At 29.8% G+C, this 24,927-nt stretch overlaps 1 protein-coding gene and 1 long non-coding RNA gene across 2 annotated transcripts; one reads left to right on the forward strand and one right to left on the reverse strand.

Moving 5' to 3' along the window:
- Positions 1-1,054: 1,054 nt before the first annotated feature.
- On the reverse strand, positions 1,055-1,584 carry LOC142240343 (uncharacterized). The gene is made up of 2 exons (XR_012723239.1): positions 1,353-1,584; positions 1,055-1,295 (listed from the first exon to the last, which is right to left on the reverse strand). It is a non-coding gene; the product is annotated as an uncharacterized LOC142240343 (long non-coding RNA).
- Positions 1,585-3,769: 2,185 nt separating this feature from the next.
- Positions 3,770-23,979, forward strand: ari-2 (E3 ubiquitin-protein ligase ari-2). Its single transcript, XM_075309762.1, has 4 exons — positions 3,770-5,158; positions 17,409-18,022; positions 18,093-18,908; positions 22,589-23,979. Exons 1-4 carry the CDS (start codon positions 5,089-5,091, stop codon positions 22,733-22,735), a joined length of 1,647 nt encoding a protein of 548 aa, XP_075165877.1. The 5' UTR covers positions 3,770-5,088; the 3' UTR covers positions 22,736-23,979.
- Positions 23,980-24,927: the final 948 nt, after the last annotated feature.

The raw sequence follows: 24,927 nt of genomic DNA on the forward strand, positions 1-24,927 counted from the left end.
ATTGCATTAGTATTGCATTTGTATTACTAACGGCAGCAACAGTCGATATTGCATTTGAAGAATTAGTAATAGTGGCTAATATTGGAGTAGTATTTGCTGCCACCTCAATGGGACCACTCACTACTTGGGCGGCCGTTGTATTTGGTTGTTGCAATACAATATTTGCGGTCACAGCCACTGTGGTCGTGGCAGGTGTTGAGGGTGCTATGTTGGAGTTGTTCACTGTAGCTGATGTAGTGGCTGCAATTGTGGGTGTCAGGGATGTGAGGGCAGATGCTACTGTGGCAGAAACGGCTACAGAACCAGATGCTGTTATATATGTTATATACATATAGCACTCCGTTATTTTTATTTCGTCAATCTAATTGCATTTTTAAATAACAACGCGAACCACTTTTGTATTCTAATTTAACACAAATCATTTGAATAAATCAATTATTTCTTAATTCACATTACAAATGGCGCCATGTTTTGAAACTAACTAATCTCAACATATGGAAGGATTTAAAGCCGACCTAATTAGGGACTATGCACTTTATGTCAGTTTTTCAACTCGAAAAAAAACAAAGTACCACAAATGAAAAAATATTTCGGTAGTTTTTCGCATTTTTGGTTTTGTATGGGATTTCGCTTCGGAAACCGAACATAGTACCTACCTTAAAGCGCGAAACACATTTCGAACCGAACACTGATTTTGGTAATAAAATTCAATGATTTGCAAGCGTTGCTCGTTAGTAAGTCTATTCATGATGAAATGTCAAAGCATACTGAGCATCTTTCTCTTTGACACCATGTCTGAAATCCCACGTGATCTGTCAAATACTAACCCTGCCAACATTTTTTGAATTTGGGGACTCTTTTGAGAATCCCCACAACGTCGAAAACAATCATATACGACATCAAAAACTCGTCGGAAAAGCGCCGTCACTATTGAGAAGTTGTACCACGCCAAGTTACTACAAAAATGTTTCGCATGAGTGCAATTATTAGGTGCCTTTATAGATCAATTTAGAACGACGCCAATAAGGGACCCTCCAAACAATCAGAAAAAGTGTATTTTAAGATAGTTGTAAAAGAATCATTGTGGTCGAGTAAAACACGTTTGTTTAGATATTTATTAATTTGATTAAACATTTACAAATTCTTAAAAATATAACATTTATACCACTATCACATTACATTTAACATAATTTTTGGCATTAATGATGATGTTGAGTTACAAGTAGCGAGTTACATGTTGCTGCGTCTATCAACCAGTGTTTTTTTTCCATGGAGGCAGCGTGTCTGTAAAATATCTGAAAAACAATCACTTTATTCCATTTGGAAAATCTCCAAATTGTTCACCAATATACCTTTCACATTTTTAAGCGTATAATCTATGTTTTCAGAACTTTATTTTCGTTTTTATTTAATTAAAATATAACAAGCTGGTTGCGCTTGGCGTTTCACAAGAAAATGGCTTTTTTAACAGTAGGGATGGCAAATTACTTGCATGTACTTTTTGATGTACCTTTTCATGATGGTTAAAGTGACATTTACGAGTCTGTGGTAACGATGAGGTTGAAATGGAACTTTGAAATGCTGGCAGGGAATGCATGAAAATCCTAACCTCAAAAGAATCACCCTTTATTTGTTGCAGATTTTATTATAACTTGATGGGGAATATCCCAAAGCAGATTATCACAAAGTTTGTATTCCTTAAAATGGATTATTAAAGAAAAGTAATTGTGAAAAAATTACGATTTTAGCGGCTAAACTCGAACTTAATACCCACCTTTATTTCTTAATTTACATTGCAAATGTCGCTATGCTACAAAACTAACTAATCGCATCATATTTAACGCGCTCTAACGACGAACTATGCGCTTTGGGTTAGTTTTTCAACTAAAAAAAAAAAAAAAACAAAGTAAAGGGTGATTCTTTTGAGGTTAGGATTTTCATGCATTAGTATTTGACAGATCACGTGGGATTTCAGACATGGTGTCAAAGAGAAAGATGCTCAGTATGCTTTGACATTTCATCATGAATAGACTTACGATCTGCCACAACGTCGAATTTTCAGTGAATGGGCCCTAGAAAAGTTGGCAGAAAATCCGCTTTTTTATCGACAAATTTTGTTCAGCGATGAGGCTCATTTCTGGTTGAATGGCTACGTAAATAAGCAAAATTGCCGCATTTGGAGTGAAGAGCAACCAGAAGCCGTTCAAGAACTGCCCATGCATCCCGAAAAATGCACTGTTTGGTGTGGTTTGTACGCTGGTGGAATCATTGGACCGTATTTTTTCAAAGATGCTGTTGGACGCAACGTTACGGTGAATGGCGATCGCTATCGTTCGATGCTAACAAACTTTTTGTTGCCAAAAATGGAAGAACTGAACTTGGTTGACATGTGGTTTCAACAAGATGGCGCTACATGCCACACAGCTCGCGATTCTATGGCCATTTTGAGGGAAAACTTCGGAGAACAATTCATCTCAAGAAATGGACCGGTAAGTTGGCCACCAAGATCATGCGATTTGACGCCTTTAGACTATTTTTTGTGGGGCTACGTCAAGTCTAAAGTCTACAGAAATAAGCCAGCAACTATTCCAGCTTTGGAAGACAACATTTCCGAAGAAATTCGGGCTATTCCGGCCGAAATGCTCGAAAAGTTGCCCAAAATTGGACTTTCCGAATGGACCACCTAAGACGCAGCCGCGGTCAACATTTAAATGAAATTATCTTCAAAAAGTAAATGTCATGGACCAATCTAACGTTTCAAATAAAGAACCGATGAGATTTTGCAAATTTTATGCGTTTTTTTAAAAAAAAAAAGTTATCAAGCTCTTAACAAATCACCCTTTACCACAAATGGAAAAAAATTCGCTAGTTTTCCGGCTTTTGGTTTTATATGGGATATCGCTGCGGAAACCCAACATAGTGCCGGCCTTTAGCAATAACTTCTCATACAGCTTTTTATTACAAATTACCATTGCTGCGAATATTTTGCAACCACCATTTGTTTACGGCCGGTATGCACCTCTAGCGAAATTTTCGGTAGCAAAAAATTTATTTAAGTCTACAACAAAAAAAACAGGGCTGTGTACACAAATTTTAAATCAGCTAATCGCTTTTAAAAATTGTTAATATATGTTCCAAATATTCCTCAAATAAACTGTTTATTATTTACAGACCTTTTTAAAACTTTTACGCACACAATGATTGTAATAAATTAAATGTTTGCTGCCAAAATATGCTTTTGACAACCCTGTTATTTTCATTAGAGGTGCGTACCAGCTTACGAAATTGAACGCTACCGAAAATTTCGTTAGCATAAATAGCAATGCATTTCTTATGGGAATGAAATTTTTCGCTAGAGGTGCATACCGGCCTTTAGAAGTCAATCCCACTACTAACTGGAGGTCAATACAAAATTTCTAAAGATTTTGTATAATTTATTATCGACAAAAAAATATAATAATATTAAAAATAATCGAAAGCTATTATACAATTAATATCGAAGAACTGAAATAATTACAATCAAGGAACTTACTGGCCTGCATTATAATAAATTTCCAGCAAGGAGAATTCACAAAATTACAAATGATAAACAGATGATGGGATGTAAATTAATACACATTTTGCTCTTTAAAAACGCTCATTCTGTGCTTATTGGGTAACGATTGACAACTGTATACCACAAAGCCACTCATATCAACGTCGGAGTTCAGTCTGTCAAATAGCCAATGGAGCGCTTTTCAATTTAGATTTACAAAAAGAAGAAGTAATATCAAAAGAAACATAGTGAGTGGACGACGGAGGAAAGAACAAATAATAATAAGAAAAAATTAGAAATTTTCATCGGTTTAAAATTTTCAGATTTAAATAGTAGTTTAGTAATGAACAATTGAAACTACTGGGTGAATGCTAAAAAAAGTTCCGCAAACAAATAAACTCCAGACAAAGAAACCAATATTCAGTGATTGGGTGTGTGTAGTTGTAAAAATGTTGTAATAATAACCAGCTAAATATACCTGATGGGAAAAAGAAGAGCATTGTTAATTACAGAAATAAGTTTATAATTTGTGAACACATCAAAAAAAGTTAACGAGGAAGAAGGCAGAGAACCAGAAAAAAATAATTAAATTGCACACAAAAAAACAACCCCAATACCATCTCGTTGTGGTGCATACAACTCCCCCCTTTACCACCACCAGCTTTTTGTGCAATATACACAACCACCACTACGACGACAACGACGAAACAAGCGAATTGTTCGATTCCCCCGTTCGCAAAACCAAACAACAACCAGACGGAAAAAAGTATCGGAACTAAAAAGGACGAAATCCTGTTTTGTTTAATGGTGCTTTTGGTGGTGCATGGATGAATTGTTAAGTTGAGTAGGGATCAATCCACTCACTTCCAACTTCCAGTTTTTATATATGCGCTTGTGTGTGTGCTGTGTGTTTTGAAACCATATGAAAAACAACAACAATAATCAGCTGCTGTAACACGTACATTACATTCCTCCCGCGACGACGAAGACTGCCTGTAGTGTGTTTTGTGTCCCTGCATTGTTGTCGCTGTTTTTCGTTTTGTCAGATATTGCCAGCCTGACTTTACATCCCTCGTTGCGAGTTTATTTGTGATTGCTGTTGTTGTTGGTTGGTTGTAATCATTGTCTGAGCTCCCCTACGTATTTTCATTGCTCTTCTCTTTTTTGTACTTGTGTTCCTCCTACTCCTCGCATCATCATCGACTGACGACAACACAAGGGGTCATTTTTAAACACATCGACACAGCACCAGAGTCAGTTGAACGTGTTTTCTACGTGTGTGTGGGTTGTTGGTGTCTTCATCGGCGGCGGCGATTCAGTTGGTCTCGATTTTAATTGTGAGCCGATCTGCACTCATTCGTTGAATTTTACTATATTACAAAGAAAAACTTTTATAAATAATCAGGAATATAAACAAGAGAGACCACATCATTACCCCTGGCTTATTGGGCCAGATCCGAATTCTACGTCGAGCTAAAATTATTTAAACAGTTTTTACAAACGGACGGCCAGTGAATAGGTTTTTACTACCCCCCCAAAAAAGCATCTAAATCATGTCAGCCGCCGACTCGGATATGGAATATTCTGATAATGATTGCGAATATGATGACTACTATAATTCAGGTAAGATCACGTCAATTGGTATACATTTGTAAAATTTTCCTTTGTTATTAAGCAGAGTTTGTGATCTCACAAAAATACACTGACGAAAAAATCATTCCCCATGAGGTAAAGAACGCTAAAGAAAAATATTTTCTTTTTTTCAAAAATATGAAAATCAGTTGATCCAATTAATAAAAATGGAGTACACCACTATGTTGTCAGGATATAACATTTTTGATCTTTATAAGGATATATGAGCGTCTCATTTCGCTGGTCGATGGCAAGTCAGCAGTGCACACAAAGAAATTTGTTAGTAAGTAGATACAGCACAAAAATCTGCTAAAGCAGCAAAATGTCTGCTGATAAATGGGGGTGCAGTCAATGTTTTAATTGTACTAACTATCGTAACACAATAGAAACATTATATTTATCACCCCTGCTCTGGGGGATACCCAAAACGCAAAAATTTCCAGTTTCAGCCACAGTGAAGAATCTTTTAATCAATCTTTAATCATCCCATTTGTTTTTTATCAGACTAACAAATTTCTTTGGTTGCACGAGGGTTGCTTTTCATATTTCGGTATGTCTTCCTGATTTCTAGGAAGACAATTGGCAAACAAATTATGACACTAAGAATTGACTCTTCTGCTTAGTTCTAGTGGTACGATTGCGACATGTCCTGTGCTTCCGAAAAACCGGAAGTTTGAAAGTGCTTCGTGCCCGAGCAACTTTTGTTGGATTTGGCTTAGCTTGAAACACCCATATAGTCGCCGCTGTTTACTTTCCGCGATTCATTACCTACCCGATGTCATAGACTTGCTTCAAAGCACAGCGATCGTATTGTTGGAGCATTTCTTTCGACCAATCGACACGAACTTTTTTTTAGCGATTGACAAATTGTGTGGGATCCAACGCAAGTCATAGACGATTTAATTCCATTTTTTGGGCGAGATGAATATTTTAAGTTGCTGTAAAGAACAGAAATAGCGCGAATGGGCTCTTAATGGCTTTACATGTCAGAGAATTGCGCGATTAATCAGGGTGCAGGGAGCCACCGTGGTGCAATGGTTAGCATGCCCGCCTTGCATACACAAGGTTGTGGGTTCGATTACTGCTACGACCGAACACCAAAAAGTTTTTCAGCGGTGGATTATCCCACCTCAGTAATGCTGGTGACATTTCTGAGGGTTTCAAAGCTTCTCTAAGTGGTTTCACTGGAATGTGGAACGCCGTTCGGACTCGGCTATAAAAAGGAGGTCCCTTGTCATTGAGCTTAACATGGAATCGGGCAGCACTCAGTGATAAGAGAGAAGTTCACCACTGTGGTATCACAATGGACTGAATAGTCTAAGTGAGCCTGATACATCGGGCTGCCACATAACCTAACCTAATCAGGGTGCATCTAGAGTGATAGGTTGGGAGGGACAGTCGGTACAGTTGACATATGAGTACACAGATGATATTTGATGTGCTTATCACCTCAGGTGTAATATCTTCCTGGATAGTGTTCAGACCTGAATGGTTTGTTAGCAGTTGAAGAAGCTGTCATGATAGTGAATAATCAAGACGGAAGTCAATAAAAGTGACTATTTAACCATTCTTTCAATGGTCATTATTTGATTATCAGCGAGAAGTTATTGCGGACGATGATAACCGCATGGAAGACACATTCTCGTAGTTCAGATGTTAGCTCTTAGCAGATCTTTGAATTAATCCTTAGAGCCTCGCACATACCACGAATGGACAAAAAGCCTTCATACTCCCTAACCGGCTTACATTTCTCGGATAATCCCAATAATATTGTATAATTTACGGCATCATTGTGCCGATTGAAAGTCGCAGTTGTTTTTCAATGTTTGTCTTATATGATGTTCTGGTCATTAAGGTAGTGAAAATTCAAATTCATTTCTATATGCGAAAGTTGAATATCAACAAGAAGGTGTTTCGGAAAATGATCGCCACAATGAAGACACCTTCTCGTAGTTCCAAAAATTTGCTCTTTAGCCGATCTGAATGGTAATCCTTTAAGCCTCGATCATACGTTAAGTAGCCAACAAAGTTTGCTTTTTTGCAAATGGTGTCGGCTTGAGAGCCACCGTGGTGCAATGGTTAGCATGCCCGACTTACATACACAAGGTCATGGGTTCGATTCCTGCTTCGACCGAACACCAACAAGTTTTTCAGCGGTAATGCTGGTGACATTTCTGAGGGTTTCAAAGCTTCTCTAAGCGGTTTCACTGCAATGTGGAAGGCCGTTCAGACTCGGCTATAAAAAGGAGGCCCCTTGTCATGGAGCTTAACATGGAATAGGGCAGCACTCAGTGATAAGAGAGAAGTTCACCTATGTGGTATCACAATGGACTGACTAGTCTAAGGGCGTTTTCGTTTCGCAAAAAATATGTTGCCTTGGTGCTACACTACTTTTTCCCTCATTGTTTTTTCGCCCAAATGATATTGTCATTCCAAAGTTATTGTTAATTCATAATATTGTGAGAGATACCGGATCCAAAATCTAAGATAGTGTCCTTGATATTTTGCAATCAATTTCGAGAATGTTGCACCTTTTTTCCCAATCGAAATCGCCATAAGTGAGCCCTATACATCTAAGTGAGCCCGATACCACTTAACCTTGGCAAACGAGGTTAATCCCAAGAATCTTGTATAATTTTCGGCATCTGCTTTATGCATGGTTCCCAGTCAAAGCGATTAACAATGAAGACGAAGTTTCTTCAATTATGTTTTTAAAAATTTCGTTGTAATCGAATTTCAAACGTGATGATATTCAAAGACATTTTATTGGACTGCCTTGTGATAATACCACCGTCTTCAGTGATATAGTATATTTTGTACAGACATGTTTATTTTTTGTGTATTAATAAGATCAGGCTCCTTGTAGTCAGTTTGAATGGCGAAACATAGATTCTTGGGTTCCACTTATAGAGAAGGATGATATATTCAGATATGCTTCTGCACAAAAACCTTGGAATTATTTAAATTATAGGATTTTTTGTAAAAGGATCATACTCCAAACAAGAGACTCATTGTATCGACTCCGAAAACATAGGAACCACAGCAGAATTACATAAATAAAATGATTTACGATAGAAAGGGTTAACCATTTAATAACCAGTTTCGACGGAAGACCAAAAAGTTTTTCTACGCTGGATTATCCCCTCTCAGCTTTGCGGGTGACATTTCTGAGAGTTTCAAAGTTTCTTTATGTGGTTTCACCGCAATGTAGAACGCCGTTCGGACTCGGCTATAAAAAGGAGGTCCCTTGTCATTGAGCTAAATATAGAATCGGGCATCTATAGAAATAAAATTTTGACAATATTTTCTATAGAAATAACATTTTGACAAAATTTTCTATAGAAATAATATTTTGTCTAAATTTTCTATAGAAATAAAATGTTGACAAATTTTTCTATAGAAATAAAATTTTGACAAAATTTTCTATAGAAATAAAATTTTGAAAACATATTCTATAGAAATAAAATTTTGACAAAATTTTCTACAGAAATAAAATTATGACAAAATTTTCTATTGAAATAAAGTTTTGACAAAATTGTCTATAGAAATAAAATTTTGACAACATTTTCTATAGAAATAAAATTTTGACTAAATTTTCTATAGAAATAAAATTTTGACTAAATTTTCTATAGAAATAAAATTTTGACAAAATTTTCTATAGAAATAAAATTCTGACAAAATCTTCTATTGAAATAAAATTTTGACAAAATTTTCTATAGAAATAAAATTTTCTGTAGAAATAAATTTTTGACAAAAAAAATTTTTTTTTGAAAAAAATCGGGCAGCACTCATTGATAAGAGAGAAATTCACCACTGTGGTATCACAATGTACTGAATAGTCTAAGTGAATCTGAAAATATCGGGCTGTCACTATATCTAACCAAGATATCACTGTCACCACACCTAATGGGTAAAAGACGCATGGTGCTATGGCTCTCTATTTTATATAAATGGATATTTTTTAATACCATAGCGATGTTTGGTTCTTGTTGTATAAGGAGATTGAATTCTTCATTAAATATTGACAGAGTAAAACCTGTGTAGTTTTTGTGATTCCTGGAGTAATAAATTCATGTTTAATTAACTTTTAAAGTTAAAATCGAATCGGGTCAACGGGGTGTAGATCCTGCAGACCAAGTCTTCAAGTAATACCACAATCTGGCGCAAAAATGATATCCATAGTATTTCTTGGGAGGTAACATGCCGCCAGGGGTTTGAAATAGGACTTGTGGGGTATTCAGAAAATCATCAATATCTTTAACTCGCATTATTCTTAAGAAAGCATTTAAAAGAATAAACAATGAAGCATAATATTAAACACATGTGTCACTTAAGCCAACATTGGATTATAATTTCTACCACTAATGATGGCAAGGTATCTGAGAATGTGCATTTCAATAATGAAGAGAATTTCTAATCAATATGTCTATAAATTTCAAGGAAACCTTTTACACTTTTTCTATTGACATTAAAACAGGTAATGAACTATAATCCCAAGAAAACAACAAGTTTGAGTAAGAAGAAAAATCCAAACAAGCCGGCTCTAACAACAAAAACAACAACACCAATAACGACCCATGCTTCAAGAAATAGAAGAAAAGTATAGAAGAAATCAAAAGAGCAACATAGCCACGCACAGCTACACAGCTGGAAAAGAGTGTTAATGACCTCTTACTCCAACTACCGGCTGACCGACCGACCGCCTGTTTGTTTTTTAGTGATAGTAAAACAGATAGTAAACGCAATAGTGTCGTTCATTTCGTAGTATTTTAAGAACAATTAAGGGCAACACTGCAATACCTAGGAAAACGTTTTGAGGTGTTATTATTATTGTTATTTTTGTTAGAAGTATTATGTACACTAAGGTAGGTCGACCAAAGTCCTTCTTCGGAAGAGGGATCTTAAAGGTTCATAAATGTTACCAACTCTTGTCATCATAGAGGTAAATTTCTCGCCCAATAGGAAATTTGCATATTCCTGTTAATTTAAAAAAAAAAACCCTTATGAACGCCAGATTCGAAGAAAAGAAGAACAGCAGATTCCGATTTCTCGAAAGGATTATAATCGAGGTCGCTTTATTTTGGACATTCCTACGAACTTGACCTTAGAGCAGCGAAAACCCGAATCTATCCCAAATTATAAGCTTTAGACTATTATTTAATATCATCGCATGACTTGTATAGCTTGTCGTAGTGGATCCAATTTTTATCACCTATAACGATGGCTTGAAAATTGTCCACCTTAAGTTGGAAACTATGTGTTCTAAAGTACTAAAATCCCTTTAATCGAGTTCAAATACATTTTTGTATATATTTCTCGACCCATCTGAATTGTTTGTTTCTCATTACAAGTTTCTTTTGAATCTCCCCCAAGTCCCCGCTAACACAATTGTGAATGAAAAACCTTGGCATTGAGGGCTGGCTTTCCATGCGATTGATCAAAACTATAAACCTTATTCTTTGTCGTTGCCATTAACTAGAGACTGACTTCCTCTACAAATGATGAACCATAACAAAACACACAAAAAACATACATCCATATTGCCACTCCAACACAAAACATCAAGGAAAGGTAAACACACAGCAAAAAACGAAACACAACAAAAACCACCGTCTTCATTGGAAAAAAAAACACAAAATAAGTATAAAAAACCCCCAACTGAACTTGAAAATCACACTTGAATCACGTTTCTTTTCTTTTGATTGTTGTCGACATACAACAATGTTTTGCAGTCAGTAACTTGGTTTGTCCGTTCTTAGGTCTGTCTGGGCCGTCATAAGAGGACTAGCAGCTAGTGTTCATTCGTATGATGGTGCATGTTGAAGGTTCAAAGTCAAGCGTACAAAGCCTTTGGTGTGCAACCGAGAGTATCGCTTTGCTAATTTTCGGCTATATATATATGAAAAATTTTCTGTAGAAATAATGTTTTAACAATATTTTCTGTAGAAATAAGATTTTGACAACATTTTTTATAGAAATAAAATTTTGACAAAATTTTTTATAGAAATAAAATTTTGACAAATTTTTTTATAGAATTAAAATTTTGACAAAATTTTCTGTAGAAATAAAATGTTGACAAAATTTTCTATAGAAATAAAATGTTAACAAAATTTTCTATAGAAATAAAATTTTGACAAAATTTTCTATAGATATAAAATTTTGACAAAATTTTCTATAGAAATAAAATTTTGACAAAATTTTCTATAGAAATAAAATATGGGCAAAATTTTCTATAGAAATAAAATTTTGACAAAAATTTCTATAGAAATAAAATTTTGACAAAATTTTCTATAGAAATAAAATCAGGACAAATTGGGCACTAAAAGAAATGAATAAAAAATATTTTATTCAGTTTAATGTAAACAGGCTTCAATGGAAAACGGTATTCACATTTCATAATTTCTTACCTTCAATAAACGTAGATTGTTTTCCATTTTTACAATACCACAAAACACAAACACAGCTAATTTCAAATGCGTTATGTCATATATTTTTCAATAAAATTTTCTATAGAAATAAAATCAGGACAAAATTTTTATAGAAATAAAATTTTGACAATACTTTCTATAGAAATAAAATTTTGACAAAATTTTCTATAGAAATAACATTTTGACAAAATTTTCTATAGAAATAACATTTTGATAAAATTTTTTATAGGAATAAAATTTTAACAACATTTTCTATAGAAATAAAATTTTTACTAAATTTTCTATAGAAATACAATTTTGACAAAATTTTCTATAGAAATAAAATTTTGACAAAATTTTCTATAGAAATAAACTTTTGACAAAATTTTCTATAGAAATAAAATTTTGACAAAATTTTTTATAGAAATAAAATCGGGACAACATTTTCTATATAAATAAAAGTTTAACAAAATTTTCTGTAGAAATAAAATTTTGACAAAATTTTCTATAGAAATAAAATTTTGACAAAATTTTCTATGGAAATAAACTTTTGACAAAATTTTCTATAGAAATAAAATTTTGATTAAATTATCTATAGAATAGAACATTTGACAAAATTTTCTATAGAAATAAAATTTTGACAAAATTTTCTTTCGAAATAAATTTTTGACAAAATTTTCTATAGAAATAAAATTTTGACAAAATTTTTTATAGAAATAAAATTTTGACATAATTTTCTATAGAAATAAAATTTTATCTAATTATACAATTATTTTTCGAGCTTTATGGACAGATATAGATTAAGGAACATGGTTAATAGAGCCATTGAAAAGAAAACGCCAGATACAAACCTATACACGCCTGGACTGTACATGTTTCGGTTCGGGCGAATGAACCTTTCCACAGCCTTTAGTATAGATCTGGCTGGGAGAGATAAAAGATGATTCAATTTGTAAGAGGAAATTTCCCAAATGTTTTCTCCATAAGGAGTTAGCATAAAGGGCCCACAATTGAGTTATCTCTCCCAGCCAGATCTATACTAAAGGCTGTGGAAAGGTTCATTCGCCCGAACCGAAACATGTACAGTCCAGGCGTGTATAGATTTGTATCTGGCGTTTTCTTTTCAATGGCTCTATTAACCATGTTCCTTAATCTATATCTGTCCATAAAGCTCGAAAAATAATTGTATAATTAGATATTATGCATTTGGACGTCAATTGCCTGTTTCGGTATCAGGCTAACACGAAATAAAATTATGACACAATTTCCAAAAGAAATAAAATTTTGACAAAATTTTCTATAGAAATAAAATATAGGCAAAATTTTTTATAGAAATAAAATTTTGACAAAATTTTCTATAGAAATAAAATTTTGACAAAGTTTTCTATAGAAATAAAATCAGGACAAAATTTTCTATAGAAATAAAATCAGGACAAAATTTTCTATAGAAATAAAATCAGGACAAAATTTTCTATAGAAATAAAATCAGGACAAAATTTTCTATTGAAATAAAATTTTGACAAAATTTTCTATAGAAATAAAATTTTAACAAAATTTTCTGTAGAAATAAAATTTTGACAAAATTTTGTATAGAAATAAAATTTTGACAAAATTTTCTATAGAAATAAAATTTTAACAATATTTTCTATAGAAATAAAATCAGGACAAAATTTTCTATTGAAATAAAATATTGACAAAATTTTCTATAGAAATAAAATCAGGACAAAATTTTCTATAGACATAAAATCAGGACAAAATTTTCTATTGAAATAAAATTTTGACAAAATTTTCTATAGAAATAAAATTTTAACAAAATTTTCTGTAGAAATAAAATTTTGACAAAATTTTCTATAGAAATAAAATTTTGACAAAATTTTCTATAGAAATAAAATCAGCACAACATTTTCTATAGAAATAAAATCAGGACAAAATTTTCTATAGAAATAAAATTTTGACAAAATTTTCTATAGAAATAAAATCAGGACAAAATTTTCTATAGAAATAAAATCAGGACAAAATTTTCTATTGAAATAAAATCAGGACAAAATTTTCTATAGAAATAAAATCAGGACAAATTTTTGTATAGAAATAAAATTTTGACAAAATTTTCTATAGAAATAAAATTTTAACAAAATTTTCTATAGAAATAAAATCAGGACAAAATTTTCTATAGAAATAAAATCAGGACAAAATTTTCTATAGACATAAAATTTTAACAAAATTTTCTGTAGAAATAAAATTTTGACAAAATTTTCTATAGAAATAAAATTTTGACAAAATTTTCTATAGAAATAAAATTTTGACAAAATTTTCTATAGAAATAAAATCAGGACAAAATTTTCTATAGAAATAAAATCAGCACAACATTTTCTATAGAAATAAAATCGCGACAAAATTTTCTATAGAAATAAAATTTTGACAAAATTTTCTATAGAAATAAAATCAGGACAAAATTTTCTATTGAAATAAAATTTTGACAAAATTTTCTATAGAAATAAAATCAGGACAAAATTTTCTATAGACATAAAATCAGGACAAAATTTTCTAGTGAAATAAAATTTTGACAAAATTTTCTATAGAAATAAAATTTTAACAAAATTTTCTGTAGAAATAAAATTTTGACAAAATTTTCTATAGAAATAAAATTTTGACAAAATTTTCTATAGAAATAAAATCAGCACAAAATTTTCTATAGAAATAAAATCAGGACAAAATTTTCTATAGAAATAAAATTTTGACAAAATATTCTATAGAAATAAAATCAGGACAAAATTTTCTATTGAAATAAAATGTTGACAAAATTTTCTTAGAAATAAAGTTTTAACAAAATTTTCTGTAGAAATAAAATTTTGACAAAATTTTCTATAGAAATAAAATTTTGACAAAATTTTCTATAGAAATAAAATCAGGACAAAATTTTCTATAGAAATAAAATCAGGACAAAATTTTCTATTGAAATAAAATTTTGACAAAATTTTCTATAGAAATAAAATTTAACAAAATTTTCTGTAGAAATAAAATTTTGACAAAATTTTCTATAGAGATTTATAGACATTTAAGGTAACAGTTAAGTTTATTCAAATTTATCGTAAATACAAGAATACGTAATAACCTCTATTGATTATTAGTTAATTAATCAATAATAACAATAATGCTAATACATTCAATTGTTACTCTGTGTCTTGTATTATGCCTTCCTTCCCTATTAGCTACGGTTTGTAATATCTAGCTGTGACACAAACAATGGGGTTAAATATTGCATGTATTACGACAAATGCTACCAAACACACTCTGAATGGATGCTAAATGCCGCCTATATAACCTTCGAATTGTTTACCTAACCATTATTAGTATATAACAATTTTCCTGTAGTTGAAAAAATAATAATAGACAATTTACATATCCATAGAAGTACATGCGTACTCATTTATACAATATTGTTGCAGATTACTTTTTTCTAGGTATATTATACTCTATTGGATAGGTATGATGATAGTTATGTATGCTCGAAGAGGCCATGCAAGAGGTATTATTAACCTGTGCATTCATATCTGTATATAGTGAACATATATATTTTATTTAATAAATAGGGGGATATTCCCATTATGCTCGATTGGGGTGATTTTAAACACAGTATGAATTCAAGTGAAGAGATTTATTTTTACACCCTTCGTCATTTGGTGGTAGTGTAAAAAGTTCACACTGAAATGTTGGTCCAACCAATTTTCCGAAATGGCACAATGAAGATCAAGAAGTCAAATCGGTGCATCTGTCTATATAGATGCTACGAGGGTTGCCATTTGTATTATTTCTATAGAAATTTTTGTTAAAATTATATTTCTATAGAGAATTTTGTAACAATTTTATTTCTATGAAAATTTTTTATCAAAATATTATTTCTTTAAAGATGTATTTAAAAATTTCAAGATTTTATTTCAATAGAAAATTTTGTCAACATTTTATTTCTATAGAAAATTGTCCCAAAATTTTATTTCTATCAAAAATTTTGTCAAAATTGTATTTCTATAGAAAATTTTGTCAACATTTTTTGTTGCTATAGAAAATTTTGTCAAAATTTTATTTCTATAAAAAATGTTGTCAAAAATTTTATTTCTATAGAAAAATTTGTCAAAATTTTATTTCTTTAGAAATTTAGTCAAAATTTTATTTCTATAGAAAATTTTGTCAGCATTTTATTTCCATAGAAAATGTTGTCAAAACTTTATTTCTATAGAAAATTTTGTCAAAATTTTATTTCTGTAGAAAATTTAGTCAACATTTTACTTCTGTAGAAAATTTAGTCAAAATTTTATTTCTATAGAAAATTTTGTCAAAATTTTATTACTATAAAAAATGTTGACAAAAATTTTATTCCGATAGAATATTTTGTCAAAATTTTATTCTTATAAATTATTTTATATTCTTGTATTTACGATAAATTTGAATAAACTTAACTGTTATCTTAAATGTCTACAAATCTCTATATAAAATTTTGTCAACATTTTATTTCTATAAAAATTTTATCAAAATTGTATTGCTATAGAAAATTTTGTTAAAATTATATTTCTATAGCAAATTTTGTTAAAATTATATTTCTATAGAGAATTTTGTCAAAATTTTATTTCTGTGAAAATTTTTTATCAAAATATTATTTCTTTAAAAATGTATTTAAAAATTTCGAGATTTTATTTCAATAGAAAATTTCGTCAACATTTTATTTCTATAGAAAATTGTGTCAAAATTTTATTCCTATAAAAAATTTTCTCAAAATTTTATTTCTATAGAAAATTTTGTCAAAATTTTTTGTTACTATAGAAAATGTTTTCAAAATTTTATATCTATAAAAATGTTGTCGTTTTTTTATTTCAGCTTAAAACCATACATTGACTAAACTACAAGAGTAGCTTAACCAACAGAGGAAAAGAATGTTTGTCAAATTTATTTGGGCAAAGCCCTATAGACTGCAAGATGGTTGGATGGACGCACGTTTCGGAATTACCACATTCCTCATCAGCATCCTCTACTTGCAGCAAAACTATCAACCAATTATCAGAATAAATTCAGGCAGTTTATTAAACCCAACAAAAACCACACTTGAACCCTCCGAAAAAAGGTTTTACATTGATAGCCGGCTTATGCCAAATGAATTCGAAACAAACATATCTCTTTTCCTATGCCACTGTCAAATCATCGATTTGAATTCACATGGCTGGGTTTATTTTGAGCGTGCCTCCTCTTCTTTTTCCATTTGTTTTGTTTTGTTATTGTTGGTTTTGTTCTTTAAGCATTGTTGTCGTTTTTTTATTTCAGCTTAAAACCATACATTGACTAAACTACAAGAGTAGCTTAACCAACAGAGGAAAAGAATGTTTGTCAAATTTATTTGGGCAAAGCCCTATAGACTGCAAGATGGGTTTCAAAATTTTATTTCTATAAAAATGTTGTCAAAAATTTTATTTCTATAGAAAAATTTGTCAACATTTTATTTCTATAGAAAATTTAGTCAAAATTTTATTTCTATAGAGAATTAAGTCAAAATTTTATTTCTATAGAAAATTTTGTCAAAATTTTATTTCTATAGAAAATTTTGTCAAAATTGTATTTTCATAGAACATTTTGTCAAAAGTTTATTTTCATAGAAAATTTTGTCAAAAGTTTATTTTTATAGAAAATTTTGTGAAAATTTTATTTCTATAGAAAATTTTGTCAAATTTTTTTATTTCTATAGAAAATTTTGTCAAAATGTTATTTCTTTAAAATTTTCTGATTGAATTAAATATTTATTTAGTATTATTACATTTCAATTTCAATTCCATTTCTTAAATTTCTTTTAGGTGAAGATTGTGATGTTGAACGCCTAGATCCCAAGAAAACCGATCCCGAATATTTTGAATATGAATGTCTTACCGTGGAAGAAGTGGAAAAGTTACTAAACGAATCAGTGGAAAAATTAAATACAATTTTACAAATAACTCCATCATTAGCTAAAGTACTACTCTTAGAGCATCAATGGATAAATCAAGTGGTGGTCGATAAATATCGTCAAAATGCAAATTCGTTATTGGTGGAAACTCGTATAAAACCTCCATGTAATAATACAGATCCCTCGCTAGAAGTTGAAAATGTGCCCACAACAAGTGCGGCGGCGGCAGCAGCAGCAGTTGCCACATCTTCATCACCGTCGTCATCGTCATCAGCAACGACATCGTCATCAACGTCACCACCACCGCCACCTGTGGTGGGGACTTTAAGCACCTATAGCAAATCACCTACCACCACACCCACAATCAGCAATAGCAGTAGTAACAGTTTAACACAACAATATCGTAGTCAAATGTGTCCAGTATGTGCAACAGTTCAATTAGGTGATAAATTCTATAGCCTATCGTGTGGTCATTCCTTTTGTAAAGACTGTTGGTCTACATTTTTTGAGACACAAATATTTTTGGTAAGTTTACCTCTCTGACATGTGCAAGAAACAATTCCTTATTTATATCTCTTTTGTTTACCTCCTTTAGGGAATTTCTACCCAAATTGGTTGTATGGCTCAAATGTGTAATGTTCGTGTTCCTGAAGATTTGGTGCTAACTCTGGTCACACGTGCTGTTATGCGTGAAAAATATCAACAATTTGCTTTTCGCGACTATGTCAAATCACATCCGGAATTGCGCTTTTGTCCTGGTCCTAATTGTCAGATTATTGTACGCTCACGTGAAATCGCACCCAAACGCACTGTCTGCACATCGTGTGGCACATCATTCTGTTTCAAATGTAACATGGACTATCATGCACCCACAGATTGTCAAGTGATTCGCAAATGGTTAACCAAATGTGCTGATGATAGTGAAACGGCCAATTACATAAGCGCCAATACCAAAGACTGTCCCAAATGTCACATTTGCATAGAGAAAAATGGTGGCTGCAATCATATGCAATGTTTCAATTGTAAATATGATTTTTGTTGGATGTGTTTGGGTGATTGGAAGACACATGGCTCAGAATATTATGAATGTTCCCGTTACAAAGACAATCCCAACATTGCCAATGAATCTGTACATGTGCAAGCACGTGAAGCCTTAAAAAAATACCTCCATTATTATGAACGCTGGGAGAATCATTCGAAATCAATGCAATTGGAACAACAGACATTAGATCGCTTACGCCAACGCATTAATGAGAAAGTAATGAAGGGTCGTGGTACATGGATCGATTGGCAATATCTCTTTAATGCTGCTGCTTTGCTGGCAAAATGTCGATATACTTTGCAATATACCTATCCATATGCTTATTTTATGGAAAGTGGTTCACGAAAGGATCTTTTCGAATATCAACAGGTAAGATTATAAAATATAGAACTCTGTCGATTGGCCATTTTTAAATATATTACAATGTCAGGTAGCGAAAAAGGAAGCATTAGATCACAGCTCAGATATTAGTTCTATATGTTCAACAGTAATTTTTTTCTTAGCTAACGACATTTGTAAACGATTTATAAAAAATAACAGCTTACCACAATGTCGCAATTTTATTTCTATAGAAAATGTTTATTATTGTTGTTTTTGATCTCAGCTTAAAGCCATGCATTGACTAAACTACAAGTGTAGCTTAACCAACACGGGAAAAGTATGCTTGTCAAATTTATTTGGGCAAAGCCCTGTAGACTACAAGATGGTTGGATGTACAGCTGTTTCGGAATTACCACATTCCTCATTAGCATCCTCTACTTGCAGCAAAACTATTAACCAATTATCAGAATAAATTCGGGTAATTCACTCAACCCAAAGTGAACTACACTTGAACCTCCCGAAAAAGGGTTTGATAGCCGGCTACTGCCTAAACAAATTTGCCAGCATATCTCTTTTCCTTTGCCAAACTCAAATCATCGATTTGAATGTATTTGGCTGGGTTTGTTTTTGAGCGTGCTTCCTCTATCTTCATTCGTTTTGTTTGTTATTGTTGGCTTCTCTTCAATCGTTGTTGTTGTTTTTGATCTCAGCTTAAAGCCATGCATTGACTAAACTACAAGTGTACTTTTCCTCTGTTGGTTAAGCTACACTTGTAGTTTAGTCAATGCATGGCTTTAAGCTGAGATCAAAAACAACAATAACGATTGAAGAGAAGCCAACAATAACAAACAAAAAGAAAATGTTTATTTCTATAGAAAATTTTGTCAAAATGTTATTTCTATACAAAATTTTGTCAAAATTTTATTTCTATCGACAATTTTGTCAAAATTTTTATTTGTATAGAAAATTTTGTCAAAATTTTATTTCTATAGAAATTTTGTCAAAATTTTACTTCTATAGAAAATTTTGTCAAAATTTTACTTTTATAGAAAATTTTGTCAAAATTTTATTTCTATAGAAAATTTTGTTATATAGAAAAACTTGTCGAAATTTGATTTTATATATATTAAAATTTGTCAAAACTTAATTTCTATAGCAAATTTTGTCAACATTTTATATCTATAGAAAATTTTGTCAAACTTTTATTTCTATAGAGAATTTTGTCAAAATTTTATTTCTATAGAAAATGTTGTTAAAATCGTATTTCTATAGAATTTTTTTTTTTTGTTAAAATTGTATTTTTATAAAAAATTTTGTAAAAATTTTATTTCTATAGATTTTTTTTTATTTTATTTCTGTAGAAAATTTTGTCAAAATTTTATTTCTGTAGAAAATTTTGCCAAAATTTTATTTCTATAGAAAATTTTGCCAAAATTTTATTTCTATAGAAAATTTTTTCAAAATTTTATTTCTATAGAAAATTTTGTCAAAATTTTATTTCTATAGAAAATTTTGTTAAAATTGTATTTCTATAGAAAATTTTGTAAAATTTTATTTCTATAGAAAATTTTGTCAAAAATTTTATTTTTATAGAAAATTTGGTCAAAATTTCATTTCTATAGAAAATTTTGTCAAAATTTTATTTCTCTAGTAAATTTTTTCAAAATTTTACTTCTATAGAAAATTTTGTCAAAATTTTATTTCTACAGCAAATTTTGTCAAAATTTCATTTCTATAGAAAATTTTGTCAAAATTTTATTTCTATAGATAATTTTGTCAAAATTTTATTTCTATAGATAATTTTGTCAAAATTTTATTTCTATAGAAAATTTTGTCAACATTTTTTTTCTATAGAAAATTTTGTCAAAATTTTATTTCTATAGAAAATTTTGTCAAAATTTTATTTCTATCGAAAATTTTGTCAAAATAGTATTTCTATAGAAAATGTTGTCAACATTTTATTTCTATAGATTTTTTTTTGTTAAAATTCTATTTTTATAGAAAATTTTGTCAAAAATTTATTTCTATAGAATTTTTTTATTTTATTTCTATAGAAAATTTTGTCAAAATTTTATTTCTATAGAAAATTTTGTCAAAAATTTTATTTCTATGGAAAAGTTTGTTAAAATTCTATTTCTATAGAAAATTTTCTCAAAATTTTATTTCTATAGAAAAATTTGTCAAAATTTTATTTCTATAGAAAATTTTTTTTTAAAATAGTATTTCTATAGAATTTTTTTAAGTTGTATTTCTATAGAAAATTTTCTCAAAATTGTATTTCAATAGAAAATTTTCGCAAAATTTTATTTCCCTAGAAAAATTTTCTCAAAATTTTATTTTTATGGAAAATTTTGTCAAATTTTTATTTCTATTGCAAATTTTGTCAAAATTTCATTTCTGTAGAAAATTTTGTCAAAATTATATTTCTATAGAAAATTTTGTCAAAATTATATTTCTATAGAAAATTTTATCAAAATTTCATTTCTATAGAAAAATTTTGTCAAAAATTTTATTTCTTTAGAAAATTTTGTCAAAATTTCATTTCTGTAGAAAATGTTGTCAAAATTTCATTTCTGTAGAAAAATTTGTCAAGATTATATTTCTATAGAAAATTTTGTCAAAATTATATTTCTATAGAAAATTTTGTCAAAATTTCATTTCTGTAGAAAATTTTGTCAAAATTATATTTCTATAGAAAATTTTGTCAAAATTATATTTCTATAGAAAATTTTGTCAAAATTTCATTTCTATAGAAAATTTTGTCAAAAATTGTATTTCTATAGAAAATTTTGTCAAAAATTTTATTTCTTTAGAAAATTTTGTCAAAAATTTTATTTCTATAGAAAATTTTGTCAAAATTATATTTCTATAGAAAATTTTGTCAAAAATTTTATTTCTATAGAAAATTTTGTCAACATTTTATTTCTAGAAAATTTTTTCAAAATTTTATTTTCAGAAAATATTGTCATAGAAAAATTTATCAAATTGTCAAAATTTGTTTCTATAGAAAATTTGTGAAGTACCTCTTAATTGAAGAGGAATATTTTGAAAAGTGTACCGATATATAAGAAGAAGAGAAGTTTTCTTTAAATTTCAAATAAACCAAAGATGTTAAGCTCTTTAAATTTACTTTAAAAACATGTAGGGTAAAGAAAAGTTAAATTGAATTTTCAAATGATCAATGGAAAAGTAACCGGCCTGTTTTTCTAAATTCGAATTTGAAGGAAATTAAGTTACTTTTACAAAAATGATTTCCTTCAGGCAATCCAGTATTTTGAAAAATACGAGAACATTACTGGGTGAATTATCTAGAGAATATATCCCAAGATATTCTAAGACCAATTCCTGAATTTTCCATCAGTTTAGGTTGTAGAGGATGATATCAATTTAGACCACTATATGTCCATTGTGATTCCTCGATGTAATTTTACGAATTTCTTCCTCCTGAAAGGGTCTCCGTCTTACTTAAAATCGCTTAAAATGTCCAATCAGAGGCCCTTATAAAGAGGAGTATGTTCCTTAAAATACACTTCCGCAGATCAGTGAGAGCCTGAAAGAATTCAGAGTCAAGTATCTTTATTCTTCTAAAGGATAATGCTGGACAAATTATTTTAATTTAAAATTTTTGTAAGTTTCAGCGTTTTCCACTTGGCCAGTTATATATTGAGATTTAAAAACATTTTTATGATCACTTATAAATACTTAACCGTTTATTCATTTTTTTCTAGGCTCAACTAGAGGCTGAAATCGAAAATCTTTCATGGAAAATTGAACGAGCCGAAACAACTGATCTTGGCGATTTGGAAAATCAAATGGACATTGCTGAAAAAAGGCGCACCACATTGCTCAAAGACTTCTTCCCTGTCGAAGCATAAACTTCCATTAAGCGAGAACAAAACAAAATAAAAATCGAGTATTTAGTAGACATTTAGAATATTATACAAAACATAAAAACAATTTTAGTATTTGCCAATCATCGCTATAATTACAATTAATTAAGTTTTTTTAGTAGTTAAATGGATTATAAGAAACAAAGCGTATTTTTGTTTTTAAACTCAATTTTTGTTTCAATTGCAATATAAGATTCTAATCTTAAACGTATAACCAGACAACTTAGCTTAGGCGATATAAATATTTAATGAATAATAAGAATAATTATAACAAAACAACTACAACAAAAGTGATCTGAAATTAGAATTTAACAAACAATTAAGAGAAGATATATGCATTTCTAATCTCCATTAACCATAAGCTCATGCTATCCATATCCATATAACCTTTATACATTTCTCTCAGTAAACGCGTTTCCACAAAAAAAAAAAAAAACAAAAACAAGCGACATCATCTCATCAAATTTTTTATAAATATTTATAGCAATTTATTAGGTTCATTAATAAATTAAAAACAAACAAAATTTATATATATACATTATGTGTAGTTAAGTTTTGCATACAAAAACAAGAAGAAGAAAAACAAAAACCACAAGCTAATGAAAAAAAAAATAATAATCTTGCAAACATTATTTTTTTTTTGTAATGAGAGATAAAAATTATTAGTAAACAAAATCAAGCAAAGTCACATAGCAATGAATTTTGAATGTAACAACAACATTGGCGACAACGTCTTGTATTATTATGAACGAAGATTTCAAAAATAACCAACAACAAGTATTTTCAAATATTTTAGTAAGAAATTTCAAATTGTATTATTAAAATTGAATGGGAAATCTTGTAATATTAATTAAGCATTTTATGTCTTATCTTTTTTGTTTTGTGTATCATATGTTTTCATATTCTAGTTTCTATTACCCTGTTCTTCCTCCTCTATCTCTTTAATTTTATACTAATTGAGTGTATTGCTACAATACATTGACTGAAAATATTAGTTTTTTTCTGTTACATTTTTTTATTATTATTATTATATACAAATGTATTTTTTGCTTTTTTAATTTTAATTTTGTACAAAATAATAAATGAAAATATAAAATTATTATTTTTCTTTTGTAAGTTTTTGTTCCTTTTCTCAGAAATTGGCTTTATTAAAGAAATATTATTTTATATAGAACATTTTAAGAAAATAAAAATTTTAAATATTCATAATAAATGTGATTTAATGGAAATTTTCTTTCTTTATGTACATTAGTATTGTGTACTAAATGTTATGGAAATTGTTTGCTATAGTATCATTACTGCAAATAAGAATTTTGTTTTATTCAAATGATTTTTTTTTTGATAAAAAAAATGCATTCTTCTACTAAATAATAGGTGAGTATATTGCTTTATAAAGTATGTGAAGAAATGATCGTCCTATAGTACACTGAACTAGCAAGATTTTTGAAAACGGAATGTTTGCCGCCCATGTTCGTATATCCACCACATACTGATTGTGAATTAACTTCACGATTTTGATATTCTCCTTCCTAGCATAAATTATATTAATGGTGGATGCATTTCTTGTAAAAAAAAAAATAATATCAAAGTTATAGAATATATGAAAATTTTCCTCAATTGATGCCCATGTGAATTAATTTCACGATTTTGATATTCTCCTTCCTATATTAACCGATTTTTTTAATTAATTCACTAACATAAGTCGTGGTAAACGTTAAATTATGTTAGTGGTGTTTACATTTCTGGTTAAAAAAAATAATTTCAAAGTTATGGAATATATGAAAATTTTCCTCAATTGATGCATAAGGTTATTTTCATCTCGATTTTGCACAAAAAAAAAAAAAAACAAAAAAATTAACAGTAAGTTATAGAATATATGTTTTGTTTTCATTTATATTTTTACCTAGCCGAGCTGAAACCTCTTCGTTGTCGCTTCCGGATTGAGAGACTGTTTGTTACAAAATATCATTTTGTTTAAGAAACATTTTGCATTAACTAAGTCAATTATATCCTTCACGGAATATTTCGAAGAATAATCCTTCTGGATTTTAAATTATTTTCGAAGTTCACATGAAGTAGGATTTATTGGTGAGGTTTTGTTTTTCGTTGAGTTTAAGGAAGAAGGCAAAAAGCCTTTGTAACATGCCCGTACACGAGCAGACATACCCATCCCCATA

The sequence above is a fragment of the Haematobia irritans genome, chromosome 5, assembly GCF_050003625.1.
Source record: "Haematobia irritans isolate KBUSLIRL chromosome 5, ASM5000362v1, whole genome shotgun sequence".
Lineage (NCBI taxonomy): Eukaryota > Metazoa > Arthropoda > Insecta > Diptera > Muscidae > Haematobia > Haematobia irritans.

What these genes read in the sequence shown, in the direction of transcription:
- ari-2 (XM_075309762.1), top strand. Translation starts at nt 5,089, where the DNA reads ATGTCAGCCGCCGACTCGGATATGGAATATTCTGATAATGATTGCGAA. An exon ending in TTGAGACACAAATATTTTTG is followed by an intron (nt 18,023 to 18,092) that starts GTAAGTTTACCT and finishes TACCTCCTTTAG; the next exon opens with GGAATTTCTACCCAAATTGG. An exon ending in ATCTTTTCGAATATCAACAG is followed by an intron (nt 18,909 to 22,588) that starts GTAAGATTATAA and finishes ATTTTTTTCTAG; the next exon opens with GCTCAACTAGAGGCTGAAAT.